This window comes from Dendrobates tinctorius, unplaced genomic scaffold, assembly GCF_039654945.1.
Source record: "Dendrobates tinctorius isolate UK_male_01 unplaced genomic scaffold, ASM3965494v1 ptg000140l, whole genome shotgun sequence".
Lineage (NCBI taxonomy): Eukaryota > Metazoa > Chordata > Amphibia > Anura > Dendrobatidae > Dendrobates > Dendrobates tinctorius.
The window spans coordinates 13919315-13932995 of record NW_027361808.1 but is presented as its reverse complement, the minus strand read 5'-3'; the positions used below and the strand labels follow the sequence as shown (position 1 = coordinate 13932995).

The following is a 13681-nucleotide window of genomic DNA, read 5'->3' as shown; positions in this document are numbered from 1 at the left end:
AACCCAAATAGTAAAATAAATGAATAATTATCAATAAAAGCCAATAAAATGGATAATAGCGGGAAATTGAGGCAGGGTAATGCCTGGACAATAGAGTCATCATAGATACATAAATATTAATATACATTAGTCACAGGTCGATTTAAATATGTAAATTATGGAGAAGCTGTACAGACTGATTCATAAATAGGAGTCACTGTAATACAGTAGAGCCATCTAGGGGCAAATCAATAAATATACAAATTAGTGATCAGAAGCTCCATCTAAATTGAAAAGTGCATGTGCAAAAAATGTTTTGAAGCCGCATACTGGTATGAAGAACTATTGCATACATATGAAAAAAGGATGGACTAACTTTTCAAGTTGATTTTATGCTGTGGGCACATACAATGTCAAAATGAAAGAGGCAAAGTGCACAGGATCATAATAAACTTCAAAATCCAGTGATTACATGTCTAAGACCTGGACACTTAATAGCTAGCAGCTTGTATAGGTGTAAACTAAAGCATGTGCAAACAAAGGCATACAGTATGAGGTAGGTGAGGAAGCATTAAAGGTATGCAATATGTGTTAGGCGTCAGGTTCCTGTCGCTGCACAGCAGGAATCCCGAGCCTTACTTCCGGCGGTCTCCCATTCCTCTCCAGCCGCAGAGGAGGTTGCTCAGCAAACTCGTCAGTCCCGGTGCTCTGCCCAGACCAGCTCCGTGGGTTTGCTTGCTGCTGCTGCCACCTCTGGCACAGCTATGGCAATGCATGCTGCTCAGCAGCGAGATTCTCCAGGGACTAAGTCCCCATATCGGGCCACTGAGCATGCCCGTGGAGTGGGTCACGTGCTCAGGTCCTGCTCGTGTTCGGATTGGCCCATCCGAGAAGCCAGGAAGGTCCCGGACGCTCGCAGCTATAAAAGGTTTGCATTTCCGCTCGGCCATGTGCTAGGATAGCCTGTATTTTCAGACTATAAGGAGTGAGTGGTGTATGCACGTATGAATGTCTCTGGTGACTGACTCATTATGAAACCCCTACCCTTGGTACGCATGTGTTGTGCTAGCCTGCTAGCGCCCAGGCTTAGGTGTAGGTAGGTCAGAGTTTGAGTCAGGCATTAGCCATCATCAGTGACTCGGCATGCCTCAGTGCCCCGTGCTCCACACCTCCATAGTCAGCGTCTATAGCAGCGCTCGTGGCAGCGACGCCGCGTGCTCAGTGGGCCTAGAGGGACTCTAACCCAGTGTCCTTGGGGTAGAGTTCTGTGGCTGCTTGCTGTGCGCTCTTTGGCCAGGCTCTGTGAGTTAAACAGGCTCCGGCATCCACATTCAGCTGCTGTGCGGCTCTGTGAATTAACATAGTCCGCTCCTGTTCAAAATGGGTGACGTAACCCACGTGTGATTGTTTTTACGCCGCTCTATTCTTCCGCCATTACCTAGCAGCAGTGTACCACCTCTGCACGATGGACCCCGGGCTGCGAACGCACCTATTATTTTATAATTTGGTGCATTCCGCCAGTCTTAACATTATCCTAGCGCCAGGGTCTGGCTAGTAATGGCGGACGAACAGCGACTGCTGCAGTACATCCGGCAGCTGCAGGGCAGGTTGGCGGCTCTCGAGCGTCCAGCCTCAGCTGCGGATGTTACTGCGGTCACTGTTCAGGCAGCCACAGAGGCTGTCTCCCTTATGACCACTGCCATCCCTGCCCCGACTTTGTCCCGCCTCCTACTGCCCGAGAAGTTCTCGGGTGATAGTGCCTCTTGTAGGGGTTTCATGAGCCAGTGCTCGATACAGCTGGAGCTGCTGGCAGCACGATTCCCCTCCGAGCGGGCCAAAGTGGGATTTATTATTTCCCTCTTATCGGGCAGGGCTTTAGAGTGGGCCACACTGCTGTGGGAGCGTGGTGATCATGTGGTGCAGAGTGCCTCTCGGTTCTTGGACACTCTGAAGCATGTCTTCCTGGGACCGCGAGTCACCTATGACACCGCGCTCCGGCTGCTGGCATTGTCACAGGGTTCGTCCATGGTCAGCCACTTTGCCATCCAGTTCCGGACGCTGGCCTCGGAGCTAGAGTGGCCAGATAAGGTCCTCATTCCGGGATTCTGGAGAGGTTTGGCTGGCCATGTGAAGGACGCTCTGGCCACCAGCGAGATTCCTGCTACACTGGAGGAACTTATCACTGTCTCCACCCGTATAAACCTTCACTTTGCCGAGCGAAGGTTGGAGCGGTCCCAGTGTAGGCAGAGGTTTAGATTGGCACCCAGTTTTGCTAAACCTCTGGAATCTCCCGATCGGGCGTCCGAGCGTCAGGGGGCTTCCCGCGAGGGATCCAGGCCCCGGCCCGCTCGAGCCCCTGTGATCTGTCATGGTTGCCAGCAGTCTGGTCACTTTGCCAACCAGTGCCCACAGCGGCTGGGAAGACGCTTGCCCCTAGTGGCCATAGGAGGCGGCTCACTAGAATCTGCAGCGTTTTCCTCCAAGTTGTCCTTTAAGGGGACACTTGGGTTTGGTTCTTCCACTCTGGTGGTGGAGGTTTGCGTGGATTCCAGAGCGGAGGGCAATTTTATGTCATCTACCTTCGCTCAACGGTATGCGATACCACTGCTTATGTCCAAGCCAGTCACCGTCAGAGTAGTGAATGGAGCGTCTCTGCCCTCACAGATTACCCACGAAACCGCTCCACTGTTACGATATCCCTCCTCGTCATGCCCGAGGGTATCGACCAGGTCCTTCTAGGGGTCCCCTGGTTGCGGTATCACTCTCCCCATATAGACTGGTCCTCGGGGAGAATTCTTGGTTGGAGTAAGTCTTGTGAGGGTAGATGTCTGAGGGAATGCGTCCAGGTTGCCTCCACCGAGATCCCCGCAGATCTTTCCTCGCTTCCCAAACACTATCGACAGTATGCGGACGTGTTCTCCAAAAAGGAGGCGGAGACACTTATAATAATAATAATAAATTTTATTTTTATAGCGCCGACATATTCCGCAGCACTTTACATTTCAGAGGGGATTTGTACAGACAATAGACATTACAGCATAACAATAATCACATAGATCATAACAGATACCAAGAGGAATGAGGGCCCTGCTCGCAAGCTTACAGTCTATGAGGAAAAAGGTAGACACGAAAGGTGGGTGGTAACAGTTGCCCTGATTGTATGGACCAGCCATAATGTTAAGTGTGTAACAGTACAAACACAGAGGGCTAGTGGATGCATAAAGCATGTGGGAACATGATGCGGGAAATCTGGTTATGGTAAAACTTTTGGCTGTGCCACGCAGGGATAGATTAGGTTAATGTGTTGAGGCGGTAGGCCAGTCTGAATAAATGAGTTTTCAGGGCACGCTTAAAATTGTGGGGATTGGGGACTAATCGTATTGACCTGGGAAGTGCATTCCAAAGAATTGGCGTGGCACGTGTAAAGTCTTGGAGACGGGAGTGGGAGGTTCTGACTATTGAGGATGCTAACCTCAGGTCATCAGCAGAACGGAGGGCGCGGGTAGGGTGGTATACTGAAACAAGGGAGGAGATGTAAGGTGGTGCTGAGCTATGGAGGGCTTTGTGGGTGAGGGTAATAAGTTTATACTGAATTCTGGAGTGGATGGGTAGCCAGTGTAATGACTGGCACAAGGTAGAGGCATCGGCGTAACGATTGGTGAGGAATATGATCCTGGCTGCAGCATTCAAGACAGATTGGAGAGGGGAGAGTTTGGTAAGAGGGAGACCGATTAGAAGAGAGTTACAATAGTCGAGACGAGAATGAATAAGAGAAACAGTAAGAGTTTTTGCAGAGTCAAAAGTAAGAAAAGGTCGAATTCTAGAAATGTTTTTGAGGTGCAGATGACAAGAGCGAGCCAGTGATCGAATGTGGGGGGCAAAGGAAAGCTCGGAATCAAGTATGACCCCAAGACAGCGGGCCTTTTGCTGGGGAGTAATAGTGGAACCACACACAGAAATGGCAATGTCAGGTATAGGTACATTAGTAGAGGGAGGAAACACCAGGAGTTCAGTCTTTGACAGGTTCACTGCATCGCCCCTATGACTGTCCTACTGACCTCTTGCCTGGTGCTGAGCTCCCCGGGGTCGAGTCTATCCCCTATCTCTCCCGGAGACAGAGGCCATGTCTCAATACATCAGGGAGAATCTGGCAAGAGGATTCATTAGGAAGTCAGTGTCACCAGCGGGGGCGGGATTCTTCTTCGTCCAGAAGAAGAGTGGGGAACTACGTCCTTGCATCGATTACAGGGGTCTTAACGCCATCACCGTTAACCCCTTCACCCCCAAGGGTGGTTTGCACGTTCATGACCGGGCCAATTTTTACAATTCTGACCACTGTACCTTTATGAGGTCATAACTCTGGAACGCTTCCATGGATCCCGGTGATTCTGACATTGTTTTCTCGTGACATATTGTACTTCATGTTAGTGGTAAAATTTCATTCAAATAACTTGCGTTTATTTGTGAAAAAAACGGAAATTTGGCGAAAATTTTGAAAATTTCGCAATTTTCCAACTTTGAATTTTTATGCCCTTAAATCACAGAGATACGGCACACAAAAAACTTGATAACTAACATTTCCCACATGTTTACTTTACATCAGCACAATTTTGGAACCAAAATTTTTTTTTGTTAGGAAGTTATAAGGGTTAAAAGTTGACCAGCGATTTCTCATTTTTACAACACCATTTTATTTTTAGGACCACATCACATTTGAAGCCACTTTGAGGGGTCTATATGATAGAAAATACCCAAAAGTGACACCATTCTAAAAACTGCACCCCTTAAGGTGCTCAAAACCACATTCAAGAAGTTTATTAACCCTTTAGGTGCGTCACAGGAATTTTTTTGAATATTTAAAATAAAATGAACATCTAACTTTTTTTCATAAAAAAAATAATTCAGGTTCAATTTTTTTTATTTTACCAAGGGTAACAGGAGAAATTGGACTGCAAAAGTTATTATGCAATTTGTCCTGAGTACGCAGATACCTGATATGTGGGGGGGAACGACTGTTTCGGCGCATGGCAGAGCTCAGAATGGAAGGAGCGCCGTTTGACTTTTTCAATGCAAAATTGGCTGGAATTCAGATTGGACGCCATGTCACGTTTGGAGAGTCCCTGATGTACCTAAACAGTGTAAACCCCCTACAAGTGACCCCATTTTGGAAACTAGACCCCCCAAGGAACTTATCTAGATATGTGGTGAGAACTTTGAACCCACAAGGGCTTTACAAAAGTTTATAACGTACAGCGGTACAATTAAAAAATCATATTTTTTCCACAAAAATGATCTTTTCACCCCAATTTTTATTTTCCCAAGGGTAACAGGACCCTAAAAGTTATTGTGCAATTTGTCCTGAGTACGCTGATACCCCACATGTGGGGGTAAACCACTATTTGGGCGCATGGCAGAGCTCGGAAGGGAAGCAGCGCCATTTGACGTTTTTGGCTGGAATTGAGATCGGACACCATGTCGCGTTTGGAAAACCCCTGATGTACCAAAACAGTGGAAACCCCCCACAAATGACACCATTTTGGAAACTAGACCCCCTAAGGAACTTATCTAGATGTGTGGTGAGAACTTTGAACCCCCATGGGCTTCACAGAAGTTTATAACATAAAGCCATACAATAAAAAATCATATTTTTTCCACAAAAATGATCTTTTCACCCTCAATTCTTATTTTTCCAAGGGTAACAGGACCCTAAAAATTATTGTGCAATTTGTCCTGAGTACGCTGATACCCCACATGTGGGGGTAAACCACTATTTGGGCGCATGGCAGAGCTCGGAAGGGAAGCAGGGCCATTTGACGTTTTTGGCTGGAATTGAGATCGGACACCATGTCGCGTTTGGAAAACTCCTGATGTACCAAAACAGTGGAAAGCCCCCACAAATGACACCATTTTGGAAACTAGACCCCCTAAGGAACTTATCTAGATGTGTGGTGAGCACTTTGACCCCCCCCAGTGCTTCACAGAAGTTTATAACGCCCGGGCGTGAAAATAAAAAATTTGTATTTTTTCCACAAACATGATCTTTTAGTCACCATTTTTTTATTTTCCCAAGGGTACCAGGAGAAATTGGACCTTAAAAGTTGTTGTCCAATTTGTCCTGAGTATGCTGATACCCCATATGTGGGAGAAAACTACTGTATGGGCCCACGTCGGGGCTCGGAAGGGAAGTAGTGACGTTTTGGAATGCAGACTTTGATGGAATGGTCTGCGGGTGTCATGTGCGTTTGGAGAGCCCCTGATGTACCTAAACTATTGAAACTCCCCACAAGTGACCCCATTTTGGACACTAGACCCCCCACGGAACTTATCTAGATGTGTGGTGAGCACTTTGAACCCCCAAGTGCTTCACAGAAGTTTATAACACTCGGACGTGAAAATAAAAAAATCATTTTTTTCCACAAAAATGATATTTTTGCCCCCAATTTTTTATTTTCCTAAGGGTAACAGGAGAAATTGGACCCCAAAAATTGTTTTGCAATTTGTCCTGAGTAGGCTGATACCCTACATGTGGGGGTAAAACACTGTTTGGGCGCATGGCAGAGCTTGGAAGGGAAGGAGCACCATTTGACTTTTTCAACTCAGAATTGGCTGGAATTGAGATCAGACGCCATGTTGCATTTGGAGAGCCCCTGATGTGCCCAAACAGTGGAAACCCCCAATTCTAACTCCAACCCGAACCCCAACATGCCCCTAGCCCTAACCCTAACCCTAACCCTAGCCCTAACCCTAACCCTAACCCTAGCCCTAACCCTACCCCAACACACCCCTAGCCCTAACCCTAGCCCTAACCCTAATGGAAAAATGGAAATAAATACATTTTTTTAATTTTATTATTTTTCCCTAACTAAGGGGATGATAACGGGGGGGTTTGATTTACTATTTATGGCGGTTTTTATTTTTGGCAGCTGTCGCACGCTAAAAGACGCTTTTTATTGTAAAAATAGTTTTTGCATCACCACATATTGAGAGCTATAATTTTTCCGTATTTTGACCCACCGGGTCATGTGAGGTCTTATTTTTTGCGGGACGAGTTGACGTTTTTATTGGTACCATTTTCGGGCACGTGAAATTTTTTGATCGCTTTTTATTTCGATTTTTGGGACGCAGAATGAAGAAAAACCAGCGTTTCATGAATTTCTTTTGGGGGGGTGCGTTTACACCGTTCCGCGTGCGGTAAAATTGATAAAGCGGTTTTATTCTTCGGGTCAGTACGGTTACAGCGATACCTCATTTAGGTCTTTTTTTATGTTTTTGTCGGTTTTATGCAATGAAAACTATTTTATATAAAAAATAATTATTTTTGCATTGCTTTATTCTGCGAGCTATAACTTTTTTAAATTTTTCGCTGATGATTCTGTGTGGCGGCTCGTTTTTTGCGGGACAAGATGACGTTTTCAGCGGTACCATGGATATTTATATGCGTCTTTTTGATCGCGCGTTATTACACTTTTTGTTTGGCAGTATGATAATAAATCATTTTTTGCTTCGTTTTTTATTTTTATTTTTTAAGGGGTTCGCTAAAGGGGTTAACTAATGGGACAGTTTTATAGGGCGGGTCGTTACGGACGCGGCAATACCTAATATGTGTACTTTTATTGTTTGTTTTTTTTATTATTTCCAAAAAATGGATTTATTGGGGGAATATTTTTTTTTTTTTTTTGTAATTTATTTGGCGATTTTTTTAAAATTATTTTTACACTTTTTTTTTTTTTTTTTTTTACTTTATTAAATAGTCCCAGGTGGGACATCACTGTCCTGTGACAGATCGCTGATCTGTCACATCTCAGATCACTGTGACAGATCAGCGATCTGACACAGGCACTGCAGAAGGCTTCCTCATGCCTGCGCTTTGCAGGCACTGAGGAAGCCAGCTTCCTCAGGCCACCGAAGGCCCCCGTCGCCATCTTGGATTCGGGGGCCTGGAGGAAAGGAGTCCCCCGCAGCAGCGCTGCACGTTGCGCTGCCGTGGGGGGCACAGGGAAGCACGGAGGGAGCCCCCTCCCTGCCGATGCTTCCCTTTAACTCCCGGTACACCGCGATCATGTTTGATCGCGGTGTACAAGGGGTTAACGTGTCGGGGGCGGTCCGTGACCGCCCCTGACACATTGTGCCGGGTGTCAGCTGTGATAATCAGCTGACACCCGGCCGCGGTCAGCGGCGCTCACCACGTGGGCGCCGCTGATCGCGCCCGACGTACTATCCCGTCCATGGGCATAGGGGCCCAGGTCCCATGGACGGGATATACCGTCGGATGTCGGGAAGGTGTTAAGAATAAGTGTCCTCTACCCCTGATATCTGAGGTTTTTGATAGGCTACGGAGAGCGAGAGTGTTTACCAAACTTGATCTGCGGGGGGCTTACAACCTGATTCGCATCCGTGATGGGGACGAATGGAAGACGGCATTTAACACCAGAGACGGGCACTATGAATATCTGGTGATGCCCTCCGGGCTCTGTAATGCCCCAGCCATCTTTCAAGACTTTGTGAACGATATCTTCCGGCTGTGCGGCTCTGTGAATTAACATAGTCCGCTCCTGTTCACATTGGGTGACGTAACCCATGTGTGACTGTTTTTACGCCTCTCTATTCTTCCGCCATTACCTAGCAGCAGTGTACCACCTCTGCACGGTGGACCCCGGGCTGCGGACGCACCTACTATTATTTTATAATTTGGTGCGTTCCGCTAGTCCTAACACTATGATTAAAGTGCAAATGCAAGAAAGGTAGAGGAAGACCCAGAGACACGTTAACAAAAGGAATATAGCACAGTTGCTGGTAATTCTAAAACAAGCACAGATGTAAAAGTTCCGTAAGGGGTTCAAGGCATAATACCTGTGTGAGATTGTAGATTCGTGGACAAGGACCCCAATGCATGTGTTGCTATCGCTTCTTCTTGGGTTATGGGTGAAAATTTTTGCACATGCACTTTTCTATTTAGATGGTGCTACTGATTACTAATTTGTATATTTGTTGATTTGCCCCTAGATGGCTCTACTGTGTTACTGTGACTTCTATTTATGAATCAGTCTGCATGTCTTCTCCATCATTTACATATTTAAATTTATCTGTGACTAATATATATTAACATACATGTATTTGCGATTAATGTATTTGCCGAGGCATTACTCTACCTCTGTTTTCCCCTGCTACTATCAATTTTATTGGTTTTATTGCTAATTAAGTAAAGATTAATTTATTTTACTATTTGTGCTTCTATTGCTTCCCTCCTTTTGGGTATTATCATTTAACCTTATAGAGGCATGGATGGTGCTGAGAACTCTGATCATTTGCTCCTCCTACGTGGATACCCATTACTTACAGGATGGGTTAGGTGACCAAGGAGGACGAGGTCTCCTACTGAAAGGCTACAGAGAGGAATTTCTCTCTCTGAGCGAGTACTTCTCCTGGTTGAGATTGACCAATCATAAGCCTGTCAGCAACACACAGGGGAAAAAAACAAAACGCCTTCCTCTCTTTACTGATCTCTGCAGCGACTGTGTACAGCTACAATACAGCTGAGTTTTGTATCATTATAAATACTTCCAGATCTCATCTCCCTGCAGTGTGTGGGAGGGTGAGAGCTGACGGCACTGTGAGATGAGATCTGGAAGTGTTTCTAATGATACATAACCCTGCTCTGCTGAATCTATACGCTTAGTTTTACTCAGCCCTGGAGCCACTATTCAATGATGTGGCTAGTTTAGCATAATCAGAAAAATTCCTAAGCTCCCCTGATTCTGCCACTGTACTTCGTTATGTTCTACATCCTCCATTACAGAAATATTCACATTTATTCCTATATAAAATCTGCTTTGCTGTCCAAGATGGTGTTCCTTCAGAGTCCTCTCTGTGGACGTGCACTTTCACCCTTCCTTCTAAAATGCTGTCAATCACTATTCGGCATGTGATATAGCAGTCTATGAATCTCAGAAGCTGCTGATCTGTCATTGGCTGCATATGAGAGGGAGGGGAGCCGAGGCATTTTCAACTAAAATTTTTTGAGCAAGTGACAAGTCCTCGTTAATATGGTGGTTCATACAGTAGCGTCTGCATGTAGGAGATTTTCCAAGTTGTAAAGTCTGTGCAAGGTAATTTGTATAATATTCAAACATTCTATTGCTTTCATTAGGTAGAGGAAGAGGAGCCGACAGGATACATTCGTTTTCAAAAATTCTTTCCAATGATGACAAAAGTGTTACTAGAGAGAAGGTATGGAGACTTGTCTGGAGAGTTGAGAGACCTACACTATAGTGTTATATTCTTTGAAGTTATTCCTTACATTTTAACTATATGATTAGATACAGCACAATTATTTTTTGATACAATTGACACCAGCACCAGAAGTATACATACACTATATAACAAGACACATATGCATGTTTTTCTCAATATCTGACATGAAATCAGAATAAACTTTTCCCGTTTTAAGTCAATTAGGATTACCATAATAATTAATATTTGCCAAGTGCCAGAATAATGAGACAGAGAATATTTGAAGGCATTTTTGTTACTTACTGCAAAGTCAAACATTTATATACAATAAGATTACTATGCCTTTCAACAATTTTGGACTGCCCATATGATGATGTCATGTGTTTGGAAGCTTCTGTTTTTTGGCAACATCTGAGTTAATTAGAGACACACCTGTGGATGTATTTTAATTCACACCTGAAACAAGTCTAAAGAAATCAGCCAAGATATCAGGAAGAGAATTGCGGACTTACACAAGTCTGGCTCTTCCTTGGGTACATTTTCAAGATACCTGAAGATGCCTCGTTCATCTGTACAAACAATTATACGCAAGTACAACCATGATGGGAATGTCCAACTACTGTACCGCTCAGGAAGGAGACAGGTTCTGTGTCCTAAAGATGAACGTGATAGACATTGCCAATCAATTTAGTGGGTAATTGTAATTCCGTTTAATAATAAATTAGTTTTCGATAAGCTCCTAAGTTGCCTTTTGAATACAACCAGATTTGTATGAATAATCTTTTTGCACAGGAATTGAACCTGTCTGAAAAAAACCCAAAAAAACTCAGTTATATCAATATACAAACTTGTCCAAAAGTTTTGACACAAATTTTGGTTTTCACAAAGTTTGCTGCTTCAGTGATTTTAGATCTTTTAGTCAGTCGTTTCTAAGGTTACTGAAGTATAATTATAAGTATTTCAAAAGTTTAAGTTTTCATTTATCACAATTTCTGTGTTCTTTGTTTGGCCACTCACTTTTAGAAAATTGGCTACAGCTTCACAAAGAGATTGAAATTTTGGGTCCATGAACAGGAAACTCCCCAAATCTCAATGTTTTGTTAAGCGAACCACTTGTTATTACTTTTACCTTGTGACATGGTGCTCCATCAAGCTGGGGAAAAGCATTGTTCATCACCAAATTGCTCCTGGATTGTTGAGAGAAGTTGCTCTTGTATTATGTTTAGATATCATTATTTTATTCATGATGTGCTCTTAGGCAATACTGTGAGTGAGCCCACACTCTTGAATAAAAAGCAACCCCAAACATGAGGAGGCTTTACTCTTGGCATGACACAGGACTCATGGTAGCACTGATCCTTTCTTCTCCAGACAATCATTCTTCCAGATACTACACACAATCTGGAGGGGGCTTCATCAGAAATAACTTTTCCCCAGTGCTCTGATATTCTACATGAAGTACAGGAATTGGACTGCAGTCTGTCCTTGATGTTTTTTATGGAGAGACATGGCTTTTTTCCTGCCTCTCTTGAGCCAGACCAACCTCAAAATACCTTTCATGTGTGTTAATGTGTGGAGTTGATTTTCATCTAAATAGTGGGCTCACTCATTTCTATAAACACTGCCATAATTAAGAAGGATGGTATCAAAGACTCAAGTGATTACTGCACTTTTTGTAGTGCAACTTTAGAAATAGAAGAATGTAGGAAAATATATATAGCAAAACTAAGCAGTGTAGCTAGGAATCCAGCTCTGAAGAGAGATAAAACAATTACTAGAAAGTAGCAGCACCATCTGTGTGTACCTTTCTGTCTCTCTCATTCATTTTCTTAACACCTATTCTGCACCGCTCATCCTTACACAGATCTTAATAAGCAGGTGTAATCTAGCACTTGATTTCATCTTAAGCAAGATAGATATTATCAGCTTTTCAGACTGAATGATCTATTCAAAAAGCAGTAGGGAGGTGAAGAAGTTGCTAATAGGTGGAAAAAGAATAACATTTCATAAGAAATATCTTGTTTGCTCTATTTGCATGTACTATGATTTATGCATAAATTCTTGAAACGACTGTGACTTTGTAGGGCTAACGCAACACGCCAAGTAAGGTCAAGTGACATGAACGTTGCGGTGTCACATTGCATCTAATAATTGTTGATGGGGTTGTGTTACAGCTCTGAACCTTACATGACCATGATAGTTTTGGTTGCAAGTTGCACACACCTTTGTCCAGGTAGAATTGAATGTAAGTCTTTTGTTTCTTTAGACTCGCATGCGACCTGTCAGGGATATTGGTTTGGCCTTTCGTACCACCAAATCAAAGCTCTAAACTCGTTACATGACAGCAAGTCAGAAACAAGTTGTAGAAATACTATTGTTGCATGACTTGTCCGAGAATTGTAATCGCATGACCAAAGGGAGCCTGTGATGACAATGTGAACAGAACCTTCCACAGACCGTTATAGCAACTTTGTTACGCAAGTCTGATTCACTTTTCCCATCTTATATTTATTTTAGGTACCGGCCAATACCTGAAGACATTCTTCTGCGAGCATTCGAGGTCTGTCTGTGCTGGTGAGCTTCAACCTGTGACTATCCAGCAGTTGCAGAACTACAACATCCAGCATGCTATGACAGCTGCAGACTGTCGGGACATGTCAGGATTTATGGTTCAGCATCAGCTGGACATCACTGGTCTATACCTATCGTATATATCCGTGCAAGAAGAGGTCTTCAGTGATTTTTGTCTTTTTTTTTTCCAGGTTTTAGATGAAAAGAAAAAAGGATTCTTAACTAAAGATGAACTGATCAAATACATGACTGAAGAGGGTAATGCTCACTTAGTGCTGGCTTTATATGAAATATTGACTAGTAAATAACATGTGAACATATGACTCTCACAGGAGAACCTTTCACACAGGAGGAAATGGAGGAGATGATTTCAGCTTCTGTGGATCCAGACAAGAATATTGTTCCCTACAAGGAATTCACTGCCGTGATGGTGGTAGAAGACTATTGAATAGTTACCTAGCATTTCCTTAGCGAATAGCACAGCTAGCGAGTCAATGTAAAATCACAGAATAACTTAACCTTATTTTTTTCTTTATTGGAGAAATTTGGAAACCATCTTGCAACCACTGCATAAAATCTGAATATGACTGCCCATAATAAACATTGAAGTTGTTGTGTTGTGGGTAGTAGTTATTCCATGATTTGACTTTAACTAATAAGTGACTCCATGGAGCCCGAGTCTAATTTTTCTGGTGTTAAGAATGGGCATTTATTTTTAATCGTTTTATATTTTTCAGAAATAATTGTCTCTTGAATCTAGTGTGCCAACAAAATATAGCACAACATCGGTCAATTATGTTTCCAAAATAGATATGGCAGATACAAGAAATAAGTCTGGGCAATTTATAATCATTTTTGTCAAAACCGCTCCTCACCAACAACTAGTGGGCAGCCCACCAGA

The 13681-nt window shown here is 43.6% G+C and overlaps 1 protein-coding gene across 5 annotated transcripts in view; it reads left to right on the top strand.

Moving 5' to 3' along the window:
* DRC8 (dynein regulatory complex subunit 8) overlaps positions 1–13399 on the top strand; it is a 57221-nt gene extending 43822 nt beyond the window's left edge. For 3 of the 5 annotated variants that reach the window (XM_073545148.1, XM_073545149.1, XM_073545145.1), the window contains 4 exons: positions 10127–10206; positions 12727–12769; positions 12972–13038; positions 13130–13399. In XM_073545148.1, coding sequence (XP_073401249.1) covers positions 10127–10206; positions 12727–12769; positions 12972–13038; positions 13130–13251 — 312 coding nt within the window. In that variant the 3' untranslated portion in view covers positions 13252–13399. Of the gene's footprint in view, positions 1–10126; positions 10207–12726; positions 12784–12971 lie in introns of all 5 variants that reach the window. The other 2 variants (XM_073545146.1, XM_073545147.1) reach the window with 2 other exon arrangements.
* The last annotated feature ends 282 nt before the right edge of the window (positions 13400–13681 follow it).